This window comes from Arachis stenosperma, chromosome 3 (genome assembly GCF_014773155.1).
Source record: "Arachis stenosperma cultivar V10309 chromosome 3, arast.V10309.gnm1.PFL2, whole genome shotgun sequence".
Taxonomy (NCBI): Eukaryota; Viridiplantae; Streptophyta; class Magnoliopsida; order Fabales; family Fabaceae; genus Arachis; species Arachis stenosperma.
In genome coordinates this window covers 9,401,571-9,424,329 of record NC_080379.1, presented here as the reverse complement: position 1 = coordinate 9,424,329, position 22,759 = coordinate 9,401,571, and the positions used below count along the sequence as shown (strand labels likewise).

General features: G+C 35.8%; 1 protein-coding gene across 1 annotated transcript; it reads right to left on the bottom strand.

Moving 5' to 3' along the window:
* Positions 1–19,010: 19,010 nt before the first annotated feature.
* On the bottom strand, positions 19,011–22,186 carry LOC130968795 (putative disease resistance RPP13-like protein 3). Its single transcript, XM_057894259.1, has one exon. It carries the CDS (start codon positions 22,021–22,023, stop codon positions 19,153–19,155), a length of 2,871 nt encoding a protein of 956 aa, XP_057750242.1. The 5' UTR covers positions 22,024–22,186; the 3' UTR covers positions 19,011–19,152.
* Positions 22,187–22,759: the final 573 nt, after the last annotated feature.

Below are 22,759 nucleotides of genomic sequence, written 5' to 3'. Positions count from 1 at the left end.
GTTGATGAAGTTTTTCCACATATGCATTACACAATTACGATGTGGTGCCTCGGGCATCACCTCTTTCATTGCTTCAAGAAGACCTTAAAAGTAGTAGAATATCTTCTCAAAATAAACAAAAAAGCATTAAAAAGTGTGATGTAGTCCACAGAATGTTGAAGAATAAAATACACCAACTTCAACGATAGTCTACAAGGGTATATCAGCAAGTGAAAAATTAATGACAGCAGTCCTTGCCTTGGCTAATGAGAGTAAAAGCTTGTTCATTGATTTAAAAACCATCTAACACATTAGCAAAAGCAATTCACATACGTATAGGTCTAATATAATAAACATTCATCCAAAAGCTTATTTGATAGAACGAACATGGCACTGTCATATGAAGAGAGCTCCTCAATCCAAATTAAAAATCAGCACCAACTATTTAATTAGTTGTAGCTAAATATCTGGTGTAAGTCTCACTAACTCAAGTTTATAAATTTTTGAAAAATTAAATCAAATGCATAAATAAACTAATGTTAATAAACAAATGCTAACTAATGTTGACTAATGCTAACTAACCTTGATTAATGCTAACTAATGCTAACTAATGCTAACTAATGTGATAAAACTTAGAGATTGCAATTTAGTAAAAAAAAAGTTAGAAACAGAGCAACACTTAATTTTTGCATAATTTTATAAACCAAAAGCCTCATAATAGAAGCATAATGAACTAGATTTCAGAACATAAGGATAAACAAATATATTACTAACTTTTTGTTGATCCGACATAAAGTTTCATCCATGCACACTTGTATTCCCAAGATCTTTTTGTAAGAGAGTTAAAAACCATTTCCATGACTCCTTTGTTTCTGATCCGACAACAGCATAAGCAATGGTATAGAAATGATTTTTAATCCACCGAACCCTTTCTTTATCATTTTTAATCCACTGAAACTGCTTACCCTCAGATATGAACAAGTCCTTCACCACTTCTTTAAAATCATCAAGAGTTGCAAACTTGGTGCCTACTTCAAAGTGGCCTTCTCCAAATTCATACTCATCATTGAACTCGGGCCAGTGTTGCTTCTCAGCTTCTTCATCAGAGAAAACAGGGGTATACAAATCCTCTGAATGGTATTCATAGTCATACTCTGAATCAGTGCAGTTTAAGTGTTGGTCAGGCCCATTGCTAGGCCCACCAATTTTCAACGAAGGCCCAGCTCGTTGGTCTACACTGGGCCCAACACCTAGTTGTACATTGGGTCTTTTTTCACCAATATTCGATCTATTCTTCCTTGGTGCATCCTGCCTCTTTAGTGGATCCTTCTTCTTCTTCTCTTTCATTTTCCTCTTTAGTACAGCCACTTTTTTCCCTTATAAGTTATACTTCTCTTTTTTTTTTTGGTACGTTTCTCTTCTCCACTACTGCTATTCTCATCATCACTATTATCATTATACCCCGGAGGTGGATGTTTGTAAGGTTCATCCTCCGTACTCTCGTAGCCGTCATCAGAGGAGGATGTCATCAGATTATCACAGATGTCATCTAGTTCTATGGACTCAACATTTCCAGTTCCTGCATTCCCACCTCCTGCTTCTTCTACATACTCAGGTTCATTGACAACATGATCAAAGTAAACATGGAACTCATCTTTTTCTTCATTTCTAATCAAATTATCACACAATTCACGAATTCCATTATCCCCTGTTAAACGATGAAACCCAGATTCTATATCACTGGCTGTACTATCAAACCAGTATATTGCCTTATAGCCAGGATATCCTAAACCCTCATACAACTTCAGCAAATCACCAAAGTTTATAAAATCTATGTCCATCTCTAGAAATTTTTCTACTTTTTCATTCACATAAACAAGTCCTCCATCACCATTCTTCACAAACTTTTCTCCATGGTGAAAAACAGGAATTACATATCTATCAGTCATCTGTAATTTTCAAACAAAAACAAAATCAACCCACAATGCATAGAACCTTCAGAATCTTTTAAATGAAGACAAAATAACTTTTTTCAAATAGATTGAAACAGAAAGCAATCATAGCAGAATGCATTTGCATGCATCACACCATACACTAAATGGAACCCTAATGCGAATGTCATCATGAACGCTGTGGATTTGCTTACCTTGATTGATGATTGAACTTCTTCAGCATACGAACTAAGTCTCTCCTACTCCACCTTCTTCGATGACACTTCAGTTTTGAGCCAGAGGGAAGAAAGCTCTGCCTTGATGAAGGAGTTAGGGCAGTATATGGTAATTTCTGTGTTGGCAAAGGGTTTTTATTAAGAATGGGTTACCTTACTAAAACGACGTTGTTTTGATCGGTAAGGACCTATTTGTCTTTCGAACTTTTTTTCCCTTCCAGCGTGGCACTGTAACGGACACCTGGACACTGTTATAGCCACGTCAGCCAGTTCCGTTTGACGTGTGAGAGGTAAATAGACGGAAGGACTAAATTGTCCTCCGTTTATTAAAATCAGGAACTTTTTTGTATTTAAATTTTGTCTGGGATGTATTTGTCAAATACTTAAAAAGTCAGGAACCTATTTGTCTTTTTCCCTTTATTTAATTCATTAAACTTTATTATAGGTCTGTACAATAAAACACATTTGAAATAATTTTAGACTTTTAATCCAACTATATGCAATGTGTTTATCATCATAAAAAATATGATTATTGTTTTTTAAATTCAACAAATATTTTACGTCAATTTTGGTGAGCTTTCGCTCATATTTATAGTGTTTAATACGCTAAAGAGTGGCTATAATTGTTCCTGACAGAATGTGGAGCGATCTATAAAATCTTTATCACGATAAGATTGTAAGTGGACGAAAATTAAAGTGAAATAGAAAAGTGGAGTTGATAATTGTTTTGTATGTTTTGGAAAGATGAATAGTTGGGTTCTTTGTCTTCTCCTCATTGACTCCGCGTCAACTATGAAAAACGCTAAGGTGTATTATTGTGTTAAGTGTAAATAGGATGCTATTTTCTATGAATTTCTATTGTAGTTGAGGACCTAGCTGAGAGCAATGCAGCAAGTTTGTTATGATTCAGTAGATGAGTAGATGAGTAGATGTAAGTTGGTCTTGGAGGCTCAAGTCACATCAACTTATGCATTATCAAACACAAACACACCAATCAAGCAAGCTGTTTGTGAACTAAAAAATATTTCAAATGAACTTAGTAGTAACAAGTTTGACACAAATGATATATGTTAAAAATGTTCAAAAACTTTGGCAGAACATAGTAGCAGTGAATATTGGGAATTTACATTTCTAAATGCTTGAATATTTATAAATGCTTGAACATAACTCAGTATCAGTGTTGGTGCTGATATTAGTGCTTCATAGGTTGAACATAACTTAGCAGAAAAATGCACAATCATGAAGTTATAAATGGATAAATGAGATTACACATGCAGCAACATTTCTTTGGTTCTTTCATAACAATGCCCTGAAAATCAGTTGTCATCAAACTCAAATGTTTTTTCCATCTGTGATTCTGGAGAACCTTGTTTCTTCTATGAGGATACCTCTATCATAGAATATCTTGAGATATATATCAAGCTTGACAAGTACAAACAATTATTTCAACAATCACAATGTCACAATACTAAACCTATTTACTTTTAGTCAATGAAATTAATACTTTTGAAGTCATGTTATTCACAATACTAAACCTATTCACAATTATTTCAACAATCACAATGTCACAATACTAAACCTATTCACAATGTCACAATGCCTCCTTTTTCTCTCTCTTCTGTGTTTCATGACTTTCGCCACTAGCTGTATTTTTTTTTTTTGTCTTCATCTTTATAATTTACATTAATAACTATGACAGTCTGAATTTTAAACTCAAGTATAGTAATAATAGATAGAATTTCTTGTATTTTTGTCATCATGTGTCATGTTAATATTATCATCATGTGAGTTTATACGTTAGATTGATTCAAATTTTGAATTGTAAATTCTAAATTTAATAATGATATTAATAAATTGGTGCCAAACTTTTTAAGGGAAAATGTTAATTTCCTAATTATTTGGCTGTTTTTTTTTTTAGGATAAATTCTTAATTGGTGTTAAATTTGTTATAGATAAGTATTATATTTTAGGGCTGTAGAAGCTACTAATACACAAAATTAATCTAATCATGTAAAAACTGATCCTGTTAAAATAACAGATTAAGTTACTTCCTTGTCAAGATAGCTAATATAAGTGACTAATGGCCTGTTTAGATAAATAGATAAGTTTATGAGTAACTTTGTTTTTTTAATTTTTAACTTATAAAAGGTATAATAATATTAATGTTTTAATATCTGGTAAAAATTTTTAAATTAAATTATAACTTTTTAAAAAGTTATTTAAGTACTTATGGAAAAGTTAAGAAAATGACTTTTTTCGTAATAAATTTTTTTATCACAGAAGAATATGAGTTATAAAATATTAAAATATGAACAAAAAATATTTATAAAATAGACCTAACATCACTTGAAAGAATCATAAAAAATAATCAACTTACCTTCATGAGAACCATTTCTATGTAAGTCGTCTTGTTCTTATAAAATTTGGATAGAACTTTCCATAACCTTGTATATTAATTTGTTAAATAATTATATATATATATATATATATATTTACAGTAGTTTTTCATAATATATACATATACATAAATAATTATATATATATATATATACATAAATAAAAAAATATGTGAATTATATTTTGTTAAACTCTATGTTACCAGTTACTAAAAATATCTAAATCACATATATTAATTATTTTTTTGTTATAATTATTTTGTTTTATATATATGATTATTTTTTATTCTACAATCGTGCAATAATTTTTTATTTTTTTATATCTATATATATTTCTCAATTTCGGCTCCATTCATACGCATATTAATAGTTTTTTTCTAATAGTGATGTTTTAATTTTTCGTTTTCTTTTTTTCCACGTATCTTTCTTTTTTTAAAATAGTGAAGTTTTAATATTTTTTTCTTTTTTTTTAAAATATATTTTTCTTAATAATTACATTACTAATATGAAATATAAAATGAGAAAAAAGGTGATATATAAATCTAAGAAAGAAAATAAACTTAAAAACCAGAAAAAAAAAAGAAATTTTATATTAAAAATGTAAAAATAATACATTAAAAAAGAATAGTCGTAATTTATAAATTGAGTCAACAATTTAAATTTCTCTAAAACTAATTTAATTAAATACCAATATTAGAAATAAATTACTTAAATAATATTTAATCTATTCTAGTCCTTAGACACGTATAGATTAGAGTAATTCTCGTAACGGCAATGAACTGAAACAATATCGTAAGTTCGAACATTTAGAATTCGTGTAAATTCAGACCATTCTTTTGTCCTTTGAAAACCTTCTGTATCTTAATAGAGTTAAATAAAAAATTTTTTATGAAAAAGAGTTATGGAGATGGCTTTGATGTGTTGGAGACTAAAATCTGAAAGTCATTATTTATATTTGAGTGTGACACCCATTAAACACGACCAAATAAAATGGTATCTCTGGTTTTATTCTCATTTAATTCTAAATCAAAAGTAATAATGACTTATTTAATTCAGCATTTATGATAATAAATGAGATGACCATTATATAAGTCATTTAATATAAAATAGCTTAATTTACAATTATAATTAATATATGTATTGCCTATAAATAGATTAGGAAATAATAATTTCGTAACAAAATAATCATTCAATTTGAATTACAATTAATTGATTGATAGAAATTATAATAAATTATGATATTTAAATAATTAACCAAATCAATTAGTTGATATAATTAATTTATTATAATAAAATGAATTTAATGAGTTAAAAGAAATAAATCTAAAAACACCATCAGAAATATGTTAATACAGTTTTATCATTAAGTGCAGAAATTTAATTTTTACATAATTGAATAGATATTTACAGATTATTATATTAAACACAGACTAAAAAAATACACTAACCAAAATAAAAGCATCAATGATAAAATATAACCTAAAAAATCATTTAAATTAAAAAAGAACATGTGATGAATTATAATAAATCTATATATGAGAAGTAAAAGTAAAATAAACAATTAAAAATAAAGTAAAAATAGCAATTAAAAAAGTAAAAGAAGATAGAAAAAATAATGTGTGGAGTAGATAAAAAATGTATTGCAATAGAAGATTAATATAATCTACTTTATTTTAATTATATAATTGCATAATTTTCAAGATCCTATATAGTTGAATCTAACGGACAAATAAAATATATATATATGATAATGTCCTAATATTTTAGCATACTTTAAATTATATTATAAATTTATATATTATATTATAATTTTAAGTCAACTCATTAAATACATTATAACATAAACCATCTAAAAAGATACACTAAATTAACGAATATCACATGAGTCACAATATACACTTTAAATTGTCACAATATTTTAAATAAAAAGAGCATCAATACAGAGAAATCAATGAATATATATAACTAAAATAAAGAGCAACAAAGAGACACATAAATAAAATAAAATAAAATAAAATAAAATAAAATAAAGAGAATCAATAAAAACATTAACATATAAACCACATACACAAATAATGTATATATTAATTGTGAATCACAAAAAAAAGACAATATGTATGAATTAAAGTACACATGATAAAATAGAATATTATAAAACAAAATTATAGTAAGATTATTTAAAAATAACATAAAAATGACATTTTTCTTGTTAATCAGAAGTTAAAAGAAAAAAAAGTGTGTGCCTAATAATAAGCAATTAAAATAAACAAAAATATAAAAAAATATAAAAAAATAGAATGTATAAATAAAGATAAAAGAAACAAAAATTTAATAAATTACAAAAATTATACCTAGACACGAGAGAGAGAGAGAGGGGGAGAGAGGGAGAGAGAGAAAAGAAAGCGAATGAGTAAAAAATATTTGATCTGATATAAATAGATGGTATTGAGAAAAATAAACTAATTAAATTAATTCATATATTTCGTTATCATATTTATTATTTATTAAATAATTTGATATTTACTCCAATCAAATCAAATAATTAATATAATTAACTAAATTAATTACTTAATATAATTAATTATAATTAATAAATTTATATAAATTATAATAAATGGTGATGTTTGAATATCTAATCAAATTAATTAATTGATATAATTAATTAATTATAATTGATTTGCTTTAACAAATTAAATGGAATAAATCAGAAAACACCTTAAGAGCATGCCGTATCAGTTCTATTATTAAGTACAAAAATCTGATTTTTATATAATAGATAGATAAATAATAATAAAGATATTTTCTTAAATTAGTATAATTGTGCATTATTCATTAAATATTAATTATAATATTGTAATATAATTATAATAAATATATTTTTCTAAAATAAATTTATTTAGAGAAATATAAATTGGTTATTAATAACTGGTGCCATTATCATATAATTATCATATTATTATTATTATTATTATTATTATTATTATTATTATTATTATTATTATTATTATTAAAATAATTAAAAATATTTTTTATTGATAATTGATAAGTAGTTTAATAATACATTAAATATTAATTTTATATAACTATAATAAAGACATTTTTCTAAATTAGTATAATTATGTATTATTACTTAAATGCTAATTATAGTATAATTATAATAAAGATATTTTTATAAAATAAACTTAGAAGCGAAAATAGTGTATTTATTTTGGCGGAAAAATAGATTTATGAGAAATCAACCCCTCACTTCCATTAGTTGGGGAAAAACCTAATTTTAGTATATTAAGTAGATAGAATTTTAATAATAATACATGAGTAATTGAAATAGTTTATATACGGATTTTTTAAATTATTATTATTATTATTATTGTTATTATTATTATTATTATTATTATTATTATTATTGGATAATGATTAAAAATTAGAATTATATGAATATTTTTAAAATTAATATAATTAAAATGACTCAAAATATTTAAAATTAATGTGCGTTATTAATATCATAAAATTTGATCATTTTATGATTAGATTCAAATATTCTTATCATGATTATCACGACCGGTGTAATTATCATATCATTATCATATATTATTATTATTATTATTATTATTATTATTATTATTATTAAAATGATTAAAAATATTTTTAATTGATAATTGATAAGTAGTTTAATAATACATTAAATATTGATTTGATATAATTATAATAAAAATATATTCTTAAATTAGTATAATTAAATATTATTCATTAAATATTAATTATAATATAATTATAATAAATATTTTTTTATAAAATAATTTAGAATAGAGAATAGGAAAGTTCATTTTAGAGGAAAAATAGATTCACGAGGGATCGATACCTCACCTTTATTAGTTGGGAGAAAATCCAGTTTTAATATATTAAGTAGATAGATAGATAAATAGAATAGATAGATAATGAAGATATTTTCTTAAATTAGTATAATTATACATTATTTATTAAATATTAGTTATAATATTGTAATATAATTATAATACAAATATTTTTTTAAAATAAATTTATTTAGAGAAATATAACTTGGTTAAATATAACCGGTTTCATTATCATATTATTATTATTATTATTATTATTATTATTATTATTATTATTATTATTATAAAATGATTAAAAATATTTTTGATTGATAATTGATAAGTGTTAATACCCTGACCCAATAATAAAGGCCCAGGATCAAGCAAAAGGTCTAATCTAAAGGGTTGGGCCTCACCCAGTACCAATCTTCGTCTTATGAAGTCGGTACTCACCACGACTTGCTCTAAAGAAATCGGGTACGAGGGTTAGCTGGCAGATAAACACTCATTCAAATGAGTAACTGCCCCAAGAATCTCTCTAACTACTTCACAGAGCCATATCTTAACCTCCCTAAGATAAAGGGATGGTTAACACCCTAGAAAGGTGGCACTACTTCAACCACTATAAATACGCTGACACCCCTCAGGTATCTCTAAGTCCCAATACATTCTAAACCTGCTAACACCCTTGCTGACTTAAGCATCGGAGTGTCTTTGTAGGTACCACCCCCCATTCCTTCACGAGCACAAGTCGGACGGAGGCCCCCGAGTTGCAGACCCACTTGAAAGCCTCCTCCTTCATACGTTTGGGCTAACCAACGCCATCCAGCCCATCAATCTCTGGTTACCCATCGTAACATTGGCGCCGTTGCCGGGGACCCGAGAGATCAACCAGTGATGGCGGACAGATCCCCTGAAGAGGGTCATGTGGAGTCAGATTCTGAACAAGAGAATCTGGACACAGGCAATAATGATGCAGACTTGACCCTCCACCAGGGAACCAATGATCAACACAGGGAAGGTACCTCCGGAGTAAAAAATCCGAAGGTGAACTCTTCAGAAGGGTGCGAATCAGAGAAAGAGGGACCATCCCATGCAACTGAATTCATGGGATTAGTCCACAGTCGCTTGGAACAGCTAGAACAAGAACGGGAGCGACAAAAGGAGACTGAAAAGAACCTAAAAGAGGAGATGGAACGACGAAAAGAGTTAGAAAGAAAACTCTTGAAGTTAGAATCCTCCCTCAAAGGTCGCAACTCCCGTGACGAGCGAGAAGAACCGCCCCTAGGAGGGGAGGATCCTTTCAGCGAGGACATAATGAGGGCAAAAGTTCCGAGGAACTTCAAAAGCCACGATATGGACCTCTACGATGGAACCACAGACCCGAAGCATCACTTAAGCAATTTCAAAAGTCGGATGTACCTAGCTGATGCTTCCGACGCTACGCGATGCAAAGCTTTCCCGACCACTCTATCGAAAGCAGTGATGAAGTGGTTCGACAGCCTCCCCCCGAAGTCGGTCACCAGTTTTGAAGACCTCTCAAGGAAGTTTTTAATGAGGTTCTCTATCCAGAAAGACAAAGTGAAACATGCACCGAGCCTCCTGGGAATAAAACAGGAGGTCGGAGAATCCTTACGAGCCTATATGGAAAGGTTCAACAAAGCATGTTTAGAGATTCAAGACCTGCCCACAGAGGCAGTCATAATGGGGTTAGTCAATGGACTTAGAGAAGGTCCCTTCTCACAGTCCATATCTAAAAGACACCCCGTTTCTCTAAGTGATGTACAGGAAAGAGCTGAAAAGTACATCAATATGGAGGAAAATGCTAAGCTGAGAGACTTGAGTTGGCGACCTGGGCACCCTCCCTCAACAAAAGAGAGGGAGAGGGAAACCAAGAAAAAGGAAGAACTCGGTCTCGAGAGACCAAGAAAATACCACTCTTATACTCCTATGAAAGTTTCTATAGTGGATGTATACAGAGAGATTTGTAATACTGAAAGGCTGCCGCCCCCTAGACCCATTAAAAATAAAAAAGGGGGGAGCCGCAGCGACTACTGTGAGTACCATACAATATATGGTCACTCCACAAACGACTGCTACGACCTTAAAAATGTGATAGAAAAGCTGGCTAGAGAAGGTCGGCTTGACAGGTATCTCATAGAAAGGTCGGACAGTCATGGAAAGAAAAAGTGAGATGATATGGATAGAAGAAACCCACCACCGCAGACTCCGGAGAGACATATCCATATGATCTCAGGGGGGTTTGCGGGAGGGGGACTCACCAAATCCTCTCGCAAAAGACATCTCAAAAGAGTCTACCAGGTCGGAGAGGAGTCATCCGACCTCCTTACCATTTCATTCACAAAACAAGATGGGCAAGGAATAATCCCTGGACACGATGATCCAATAGTAATAACTATGATCCTGGCAAATGCCCATCTCCACAGAACCCTAGTAGACCAAGGAAGCTCAACGGACATCTTTTTTAAGCCCGCTTTTGACAAACTAGGGTTGGATGAGAAAGAATTAAGAGCCTACCCCGACACCTTATACGGATTAGGGGACACGCCAATAAAACCACTGGGATTTTTGCCCCTCCACACCACTTTTGGAAAGGGGAAAAATCAAAGACTCTGAGTATAGACTTCATAGTCATCGATGTGGGGTCAGCATATAACGCTTTAATCGGCAGAGCTACTCTTAATCGACTCGGAGCAGTGGTATCCACACCCCACCTTTGCATGAAATTCCCGACTTCAGCGGGGATAGCAACGTTAAGGGGAGATCAAAAGTTGGCAAGGAAATGCTACAATGAAAGCCTAAATCTGAGAGGAAAGGGCAGAGAAGTTCACACAATAGAGCTCGGTGGTGCAAGGGCCAGAGAAGAGCTGCGACCACAACCGGGAGGAAAAATACTCACATAGGAGCCAACCTAGGGAAAACCCTAAAACAAGGGTTGACTAAGCTCCTAAGAGATAACTCTGATCTCTTCGCCTGGAAGGCCTCCGACATGCCTGGGATAAACCCCGAGCTCATGTCCCACAAACTCTCGGTCTACCCGGGGTCCCGACCTGTACAACAAAGAAGACGCAAGCTCGGCCCGGAACGAGCCCTAGTAGTAGAAGAACAAGTACAGGCGCTCCTAGAAGCTGGCTTCATCAGAGAAGTCAAGTACCCAACATGGCTAGCCAATGTAGTGCTAGTCAAAAAACAAAATGGCAAATGGAGAATGTGTGTCGACTATACCGACTTAAGGCATGTCCCAAGGACCCTTATCCACTGCCAAGCATCGATACCCTAGTAGACTTCAGCTCAGGGTATCAATACTTGTCGTTCATGGACGCCTACTCGGGGTATAACCAAATCCCGGTACGAGCCAGACCAGGAGAAGACATCATTCATCACACCCAGAGCTAATTTCTGCTACGTGGTCATGCCATTTGGATTGAAAAATGTAGGGGCCACATACCAGAGGTTGATGAATAAGGTGTTTGCCTCTCACCTTGGGAGCCTAATGGAAGTATACGTTGACGACATGCTGGTAAAGACCAAGAAAGAAGTCGACCTCTTGTCAGACCTCTCACAAGTCTTTGACACCATAAGGCTGCACGGGATGAGACTAAATCCCGCAAAGTGCGCCTTCGCGGTGGAGGCAGGGAAATTTCTAGGATTTATGCTAACACAAAGAGGGATCGAAGCCAATCCCGATAAGTGTAGAGCCATCCTGGAGATGAAAAGCCCGACTTGTTTGAGAGAGGTCCAGCAGCTGAATGGCCGACTTGCAGCCCTCTCCAGATTTTTGGCAGGATCAGCACTAAAATCCCTTCCACTGTTCTCCTTATTGAGAAAGGGATGTCAGTTTGAATGGACCCCTGAATGCGAGGAGGCGTTCCAGGAGTTCAAAAAATTCTTAAGCCAACCTCCTATTCTGACCCGACCCGTAGCCGGAAAAGACCTCGTCCTATACTTATCTGTAGCAGACAAGGCTGTCTCATCAGCCCTGATAAGAGAAGACGAGGTCGGACAACATCCAGTATATTTCATCAGTAAAGTTCTACAAGGCCCTGAGCTAAGGTACCACAAACTAGAGAAGTTTGCCTACTCCTTAGTAGTAGCCTCACGAAGGCTACGGCCTTACTTTCAAGCTCACACAATAAGAGTCCGTACGAACCAACCCATGAAGCAAATCCTCCAAAAGACGGATGTTGCAGGGAGAATGATTCAATGGGCAATAGAGCTCTCCGAGTTTGACTTAAGATATGAAACTCGGACGGCGATTAAAGCCCAATGCCTCGCCGACTTCGTTGCAGAATACGCAGGGGATCAGGAGGAAAAACCAACTACATGGGAACTCTATGTAGATGGATCTTCCAACAAAATAGGAAGCGGTGCAGGCATAATATTGGTAGATGAAAGAGGAACCCAGATAGAGGTTTTCCTAAAATTTGAATTCCCAGCTTCAAATAATCAGGCAGAGTATGAAGCCTTGATTGCTGGATTGAAGCTGGCAGAAGAAGTCGGTGCTACAAAGGTGATGATATACAGCGACTCACAAGTGGTGACCTCCCAGATAAGCGGAGAGTATCAGGCAAAGGACCCAAATATGAAGAGGTACTTGGAGAAAACTCTGGAGCACCTTGGGCGCTTTGCAGAAACCGAGGTTAAACACATAACTCGGGATCTAAATAGCAGAGCGGACGCCCTATCCAAGTTAGCAAGTACCAAGCCAGGAGGGAACAACAGAAGCCTGATCCAAGAAACCCTCCAGGAACCCTCAGTGGTAAAAATAGAAGACAAACATGAAGTCCTTGAGGTAGTCGGTTTAAACCTCGGATGGATGAACCCCTTGGTCGAATACATAAAATTTGACATCCTTCCAAAAGAGGAAAAAGAGGCCAGGAAAATCCGGAGGGAAGCACAATATTACACTTTGGTGAGAAATATTCTCTACAGAAGGGGGATATCAACACCATTGTTAAAGTGCGTACCGACCTCAAGAACCACCGAGGTGTTAGTGAAAAAGTGCCAACCATGTCAGATGCATGCAAATTTCCACGTGGCTCCCCCAGAGGAGCTCATCAGTATCACTTCTCCATGGCCCTTTGCAAAATGGGGAATGGATTTGTTAGGTCCTTTTCCCCAAGCGCCAGGACAAGTCAAATACCTGATCGTGGGAATAGATTACTTCACAAAGTGGATAGAAGCAGAACCATTGGCCACCATCACTACTCAAAGAAGTCGGAGGTTCCTCTACAAAAATATCATCACAAGATATGGGATACCTTATTCCATTACTACAGACAATGGAACCCAATTCACCGATTCTACCTTCAGAAGCCTAGTAGCCAGTATGAAAATAAAACACCAGTTCACCTCGGTGGAGCACCCGCAAGCCAATGGGCAAGCCGAGGCAGCCAACAAAGTCATACTGACAGGGCTAAAGAAAAGATTACAAGAGGCAAAAGGAGCCTGGGCTGAAGAGCTCCCACAAGTGCTATGGGCTTACAGGACAACGCCCCAATCCGCCACTAGAGAAACGCCCTTCCGACTAGTCTATGGCGTAGAAGCAATGATACCAATAGAAATCAATGAACAAAGCCCAAGGGTAATTCTCCATGATGAGATCGGGAACATACAGGGGCACAAAGAGGAGCTCGACTTGCTCCCCGAAGTCCGAGAAGAAGCCCAGATAAGAGAAGCAGCGTTGAAGCAAAGGATGACTACAAGGTACAACAAAAAAGTCATTCGAAGAACATTTGCCCCGAATGACTTGGTCTTGATCAGAAACGACATTGGAGTCAACAAGTTAGGGGAAGAAAAACTCACTGCTAATTGGAAGGGACCATACAAAGTCAATGAGGTCTTAGGAAAAGGTTATTATAAAGTGACCGACCTGAACGGCACCAAGTTACCAAGGTCGTGGCATGCTTGTAATATGAAAAGGTACTACAGTTAAAAGCGAACTCTACTCCCTGATGTACTCTTTTCCCAACTTCATGATTTTTTCCCAAAATCAAAAGGTTTTTTCTGGAGGAGGATTTTTAATGAGGCATCATAGTAGGGGCTAAGGAAAATAGACTGTCAAAAACCCTTAGTAGCAATAAAGTATCTCCCCAATTAATAAAGATCTTTTTCATCTTACAAATATCTCTTAAATTCCTTTTTTTGTTGTTTTCTCTTTCTTTCGACGAAACGCACCGACTTAAGCTCGACAAAATGTGAAAATCCCATGAACCGACCTAGATGGTCATCAGGATAAAACGACGAGGTACAAGTCGGTGTAAAGAGGTTATAGAAGTTGATCATGAGGAACTCGGAAACTTTCCGACTCATATGTCGAAATGAAAAACCGAGTAAAACGAAAATGAATCACGAAAGTAGCCTAAGTCATGAAAACTCAATAAATCAAAATTGAGTACTAGGAATAACAAAAGAGATCGAAAAACCCAAGAAAAGCTTAAAAGATGTCCTAAAAATCCTTGAAAACAAAAAGGTTTAAAAAGACAGACAAGCCAAGAGTTTTCAGAAAAGATTAAGGAAACTTCCGAAACCAGAAAAGCATGCACGCATAAAGGTAACTTAAACCCTTATCCAAAAAAGGGTATTATAAAGTTTTTTGTTTACGGCCTTAAAAGGCCAAAAAATTGTTCAAAACATCACCGCCAACACAAGTAAAGAGTTTAAAAAAAAAAGGGACCCACAGGCCGGGCCCCCAAATAGCCAACAAAAATTACTTTTTTAGAGGAGTAGACGGATCACCACCACTAGAGTCAGGAAGAGCGCCACCAGGACCGGGAAGAGAGGCATCCACAGGAGATGAAGAGGAGGTTGGAGGAACGATAGAAGAGCTCGGAGCGTCCTTAGGGCGAGGAGGGGACTCAATGATCCTCTTCCCCCCAGTCTTCAATTCTGACTCGGAAACGATCACGGGGGCAGGAGGATCCACAATGGCACCATCAATGACAACTTTGTCAGGATCCAAAGGAGAAAGATCCAAGTCAGGAGCAATGACTCCGACTTGCTCCTTGAAAATCCTTCAAGCCTCCTCGGCGCCATCAGCAATAGAGTCCTCCAACTCAGCATATGCATTTCGAGAATTCAGTAAATCCTTCCTCACAGACACAAGATCTTGAAATAAACTCTGGTAACTCTCCTGTGCTGCTTTCCTCAAACCTGCCTCCATGTTGCATTGGGCCTGCAACTTACTCTCCTTCTCCCGAAGGCTATCTCTCTCCTCCCTCAGCTTAGCGACCTCCTCCTCCAACTCCCTCTCATGCTCTTGATAAGTAAGAAGCCTTCCCTCCAGCTCCTCAACCTTCGAGGTTAACCCCAAAGAGCTGAGAGGAGTCTTCTAAAAAATATCCAAGAGTTTGCCATAAACACCCGCCGCCCTGAAACTCTCCTCAGCCAGAGTGGTAAGGTGGTTCCGAACAGAGACATCATCCATACTTATATGAGGATAGATGTTCTTTCGGACAAATGCAAGAGCATCCGCCTTAACCCCACCATCAAAAGAAGAGCCAGACTCTAAAATCTTGCGCTTCTTCTTCTCCGGCTCAGGAAGAAGTCGGGCGGAGGGGAGCGGCTGAGACAAAGCTGAAGAAGAAATCACTATGGGCTGGGAAGGAGTCCCCGTGTTCTGGGGAGGAGGAGGAGGAGGAGAGATGATCGCCCTGGTGCCACCAGTCCTAGCTCGAGACCTTGCCTTAGCCTCCTGGACTCTTTAGTAAGACTCCTGAGCATTCTTCCTCGCCATATCTGCAAAAGAAACAATTAGCAAAAACAACAAGTCGTCAAACCTCAAAGTCGGAAGATACAAGTCGAAAATAAGAAATATATATACATATATATAAGCTACCTAGTTGCGACCGAACAAAAGTCGGCGATCCCTGGAGAAATTTTCTAGTATCCAAGTATGGGGCCCTCCCCCACACTTCTCGGAGAAACCCCACAATGGCCGCCTCCACCTCGTCTAGGTCGTCCAGACTGTATTTCTCACAGGGGTAGGCCTCCAACCAATACAGGGGAAAACGAGGGGAAGAATTCTCATCCAAGAAAAAGGGGTGGTGACCCTCTACAGCTTGAACTTTGAAAAAATAATTTTTGAAGTCGTGGAAGGATTCGTCAAAAAGGGTAAAAATTCTCCGACCTTGTATGGCTCGGAAAGACACCCATTGCTGCTTGTTATTTAGCCCACTGAAGGGCTTAGTCATGTGGAAAAGATATAAGAAAATTCTCAAAGAGGTCGGAAAGTCCAAAGCGTGACTAATAAATTGGTAAATTTTCAGAAAACCCCAAGAATTGGGGTGAAGTTGGGTAGGGGCAACTCGACAGTGGCGTAAAACAGCCATTTCAAATTCAGAAAACGGAAGAAAAACACCCAAACGGGTAATCATGCTCTCATACATATAGAAAAAATGAGGGACCTCCTCGGAACCCCTCCCAAAACAAACCTGGTCTTCTAGACCCGGGGCCACCAACTCATACTTGGGCTCATCCTCCTCGAAAGTACAAATGCGGTGATGAGTGCGAAGATGGGTGATGAACTCGGCATCAACCAAGGGTTCCTCGCCCAAGACCGTAACATCAACCCATTGAGCAAGAACTTCTACAGAAGACATTTTTTCTAAAATACGATGAAAACCTACAAAGGAAAAAGAAAAAGAATAAAAAACGAGAGTCCCTAAGGGGATACGAAACTTAACAGAAGCCTACAACGTCACTTCTCCCTCTCCAAAGAAAATAAAAAGCATGCAAGCAAAAGCGATTAACAAAGGGAGAGAAAAAAGAACCAACCTTTGCCGGAAAAAGGTAGGAGAAGATGAAAGCCTTCAACGAAAGAAGTCCCACAAACTGATATGAAAATGCTTCACGAACGGATGAAAGGAAAAAAATTTGAAAAATCGAAGAAACAAAACAATGAAAGAGAGAGAAAGTATTTATAAGCACGTTAGGGGCATAATGGTAAAAGCGGGGTAGTCATTAATGAGAACGCACCGTTACCAAGGCCATCAATCCCTACACACATCCCTAACGGACACAACGCTTGATTAGACGTAACTGTCAGAACCAAAAGGCTACGAAAAGTCACGTCGGTTTCAGACCATCACGTCGGTCCTCCTACAAGTCGACTACGACCCCGAGTAGAATACTCGAATCCAAATCTTGAAACGAAAATTGGGCTCGAGTAGGGGCACTGTTAATACCCTGACCCAATAATAAAGGCCCAGGATCAAGCAAAAGGTCTAATCCAAAGGGTTGGGCCTCACCCAGTACCAATCTTCGTCTTATGAAGTCGGTACTCACCACGACTTGCTCTAAAGAAGTCGGGTACGAGGGTTAGCTGGCAGATAAACACTCATTCAAATGAGTAACTGCCCCAAGAATCTCTCTAACTACTTCACAGAGCCATATCTTAACCTCCCTAAGATAAAAGGACGGTTAACACCCTAGAAAGGTGGCACTACTCCAACGGTGGTTATTGGTTCACCACTATAAATACGCTGACACCCCTCAGGTATCTCTAAGTCCCAATACATTCTAAACCTGCTAACACCCTTGCTGACTTAAGCATCGGAGTGTCTTTGCAGGTACCACCCCCCATTCCTTCACGAGCACAAGTCGGACGGAGGCCCCCGAGTTGCAGACCCACTTGAAAGCCTCCTCCTTCATACGTTTGGGCCAACCAACGCCATCCAGCCCATCAATCTCCGGTTACCTATCGTAACAATAAGTAATTTAATAATGTATTAAATATTAATTTTATATAACTATAATAAAAATATTTTCTTAAATTAGTATAATTATGCATTATAACTTAAATGCTAATTATAGTATAATTATAATAAAGATATTTTTATAAAATAAATTTAGAAGAGAAAATAGTACATTCATTTTGGAGAAAAATAAATTCATAAGGAATTGATACCTCATTTTCATTAGTCGGAAAAAAAACTCAATTTTAATATATTAAGTAGATAAATAGATAAAAAACAAGTGGCTGAAGTGGAGGAATCGTTTGGACAGCACATAATGAAGAAGAAGAAAAAGAAGAAGATGAAGATGAATGATGATGATTAGGAGGCAAGTGGTTGAAAGGTTGGATTGAGCCATGATGACATGATTTTTGGAGATGCTGCCATAAAAATATAGATTTGTACAATTATAATATAATAAAAATTTGTGGCTTTTTTTAAATAAATGAATTTAAATTTCTAAAATAATAAATTATAATCTAATTCGTATTAAATTTTAGTTGAATAAATAATTAAATATATAAGAATTATATACAAATTATCAAATAAATATTTTATAAAATATTTTTAATATAAAATAATTTAAATTTAACATTAATTTACATATTATCTAATCAGTTTTTAAACAATATTAAAATATACTATGTAGTATAATTAATTTATCTCCCTATGCATAGCGTAAATCTCATTCTAGTAATATATAAATTCTGAAGTTTACTATAAACTTTTATATATCAATACGAGATGTATTTTGTAATAAGGTAAAGAATAGTATTAGATGTCATAATTTTTTAAATTAATTATCTAATCATAAATTATATTATAGAATGAAACATAATGTAATATACTAGAACTATTACTATAACACTATATCATATATGGTGATTGAAAAAAGTGAATAGTGATAATATAATTTAAATGGAGAAATATGATAATCATTTTAGAAGATTTTAATGGTAACAATAACATTTAAATACCAATTATAATGATAAGTGTTAAGGCTAAATTTGATTGAAACTCAACATTTATACTACTTCTGGATTCTCTGATATTATGAGCTCACATCCATCCTTCATTTCCAAATTTGCTAGCGCATCAGACAATGCTTGGGAGGGTATCACAACTTGTACTTGTCTCAGGGAAGTCAAAGACCAGAGTTCTTGAGGGAGCTGATCCAATCTTGTACACTCTTTGATAAGCAGAGTTTGAAGGCATGGCATTGCACCATTGCCTAATTTCCATTTGTGAACATTCAGCCACTCCATCTCAAAAACCTGGAGCTGTGAGAAACTGCCTGCACTGCAATTAATCTCAAAGGAAAAACGAAATCTATGTACTCCCTCTAATCTCAAACATCGGAGTGTAGTAAGATTACCAATGGCACTCACCCCATCATCATTCATGAAACTAATGCCTCTCAACGTTAATTTTGTAATGCATGCAGGAAAAGCAATATCACACGTTGCAAGGTCCAAAGCTCTACGAACTTCTAATGTTCTCAGATTCGACAACTGCTGCAGGCTTTGTAACAATTCAATTGGTTTGAGCCCGATCTTCCTTTCCATGTGCTCGTACTTTGTACGCACTGGTGGCCATTCACTCTTCCTTTTAAAGGAAAGTGTCAACTTGTTGAGATGAGTTAATCGCCGTAGGGTTGATAACAACTCATGCACATTATTTTTCTTGACCGAGGAGATGTGCAAACCCAACTTTCGTAGCTTCGGAAACCTTCCTTTCTCTATCATGCGTGCAATCTCACTATTGAATTTAATCAGAGAGATTGTTTGCAGATTCCACATGACTTGATCACCTGCTTTTGAACCATGCTGGCCTCGTAGGATCATGATTCCTCTACACTTTAAATGCCTAAGTTGTTTGAGGTTCCATACTCCCCTAGGGAGATATGTTGCATCATCCGGCCCATATATGTCCAAAGTTTGTAAATTTTCGAGTGTGCATATAGAATCTGGAATGACTTTGCCTCTTGTGCATATTCTTAAATACCTTAAATGGATAAATAAGCCCAAGTTGGAAGGGAGCTTGCTGCAAACGTTTTGCCCAAGATCTAATACCCGAACCAGTTTGAAGAATTTGAAAAGCCATTTCTTTTCCTTGTGGGTAAAAGCATACCTTTTTGGGTCAAGGCAAAACAAAGAGCGGACACATGAATGGTCATTGTTGCTTGAAGAAACGTAGCCACGCATGCCGCATTGGATAGAAAGCCTGCGTGGTTTTGATCTCCCCAAAATGTTACTATTCGTGCAAACCTCAAAAAGCTTGTCCTCTTTGCTCTCAGTTATGCAAAGATCACGAAGAAGATCATGGATGCGACATGATTTCACATCTCCATTAACATTCACTCGCGATGCTTGAACCAAGCTACGATCAATGAGCTCATACAAGTAATCTTCTGCAACTTCCTCTACATCTCTGGTCCCAGGGTGTTGAATAAATCCCTCAGCAACCCATTTTTGTAGCAATGGCCTTACAGAGATCTCACAATCTTCAGGGTAGATCCCCAAATACAGAAAGCACGGCTTTAGTCTCCTAGGCAAGTTGTCGTAGCTGAGTTTGAGTACAATGTCCTTGACTTGGGTCTCATCTTGAGTAAGATACCAGTTGACATGTCCCACAACTTTCGACCATTCCTTGTATGACTTCCCCTTGTTTGCCAGTAACCCTCCCAAAACAACAATGGAGAGTGGCAAACCGCCACAACTTTTGACCATCTGTTTTCCAAGATCCTCTATATCAGACGGACACTCTTCTCCTCGAAACACTTTCCTAGAAAAGAGTTCCCAACTTTCATGATCACCCAGTAATTGAAGGCAATAAGGAGGATAATATGGACTTGTATGGGATGCCACCTCTTTCAAACGGCTAGTAATGAGTATTTTGCTACCATTATTGTCGTTTGGAAAAGCATCTTTTACATCATCCCAGTCTTTAGTCTTCCAGAGGTCATCAAGGACTACCAGATACTTTTTCATTCTCAAGAAATTCCACACCCTGAGCTTTAGTTCGTCCACACCCAAGCTAGAGAGGTCACCTGGTTGTATTTTCCGCACCATGAGCTTTAGTTCGTCCACAGCCAAGCTAGAGAGGTCACCTGGTTTCTGTATTCTCTTGTGTTTCTTTCCCTTCTTTTTCTTCCCAAGCTCGCTCTCAGCGTTAGGCATCAAACAGTTGATAAGGCGAAGCAAAAGCTCCTTAACTCGGCAGTCATTTGACACATAAACCCATGCACGACAATGGAAATATGACATCACCTCATCCGTGTTATAGACCTTTCGAGCAAGGGTGGTTTTGCCCAACCCACCCATACCGATGATGGACACAACGTTGCTTCGGGAACTCTCTTCCTTAAGCCGCTGAATGACTGCCTTGGATTCACCAACAAAACCAACAACATCATGCTCCTCCACATTTCTTCTTCTCTTGTGCAGCAACAGCACCCTCTCCTCATCCTCTCTTGCTGATGATGATTCACCTTCTTGTTGAAAGACATCGCTGAGCTTCATCTTGTTGTCTCTTATGTCATTGACAGTGGCTTTTATGCTGTCTATTTTCACAGCCACATCACGCAGCAACTTTCCATGTTCAAAACCACGGAGCATCTTCCCCAGCATGGTTCGACATCTGTGCATAGCCACGTTGACAACAAAGGTGTCGATGACATCCTCGGCTTCGTGCGCAGCATCTCTGATCTGACGAAGAACTTCTTTGTCAATATCTTTCTTGGTTTTCCTTTCAGATGATTTGAGGAACACGTTTATGATGCTGAGCTCATTTTGAAGGGATCTAACCCTGCCATCCACGCCACATAGCAAATTGGCTTCACGTGCTAGCAAATTGGACAAGTTGGCCAGGACAAAGGAAATCACACTATCTGCCATTAGAGGGGTGTGTATGTGAGAGTAAGGAAACTGAACTGATGATGGTTGATGTAGGAAACTGATGTTTGGGAAGGACTGAAGAGTGATGAAGAGCGATCTAATAAAATCTTTGTCAAGTTAAGATTGAAGGAGAAACACTGTGAAGTGTGAATGGAAATTAAAGTGGAATGCAATAAATAATGCAGTTGATAAAATTATTCCCGACAGCTGTATTGTACCTTTGTCTTCTCCTCAATCCTCATTGACTCTTAAGTCAACTATGCAAAACTTTAAGCTGCATTATTGCACCTTCTACTAGGATGCTGTTTCCAGTTTACTTTTACTGCATTATTATATCTTCCGGAATTTACTATTTTCCATTGTTTTCTTTTAACCACTCTATAACTTTAACCTGCGATTCTACATGTACTTGAGGATCTATCTGAGATTGAATATGGAATTGCGATTCAACTCTTGTGTACTCTTCATTCCTATTTCTCCATACTGGATTTAAATCCGCGCACAAAATTGATATTATCAACTTTTTATATATAATTTTTTAGATAATTTACCATGATAGATGATTTTTTATTTTATAATTAATCAATGTAACTCTTAAAATAAAGTATTGTAAATTATATTTTTTTGCACAGTCACGTGAAAAATAATTCTTGCAATATTACAGAATAATAATTAAAATTCAATAATTAAAGTTCGTCATGTGTAATATTTTGTAGTTATTTTCTTAGTATTGTTG

Bases quoted from the DNA above. Each gene is read 5' to 3' on its own strand.
- LOC130968795 (XM_057894259.1), bottom strand. From the start codon at position 22,023: ATGGCAGATAGTGTGATTTCCTTTGTCCTGGCCAACTTGTCCAATTTG.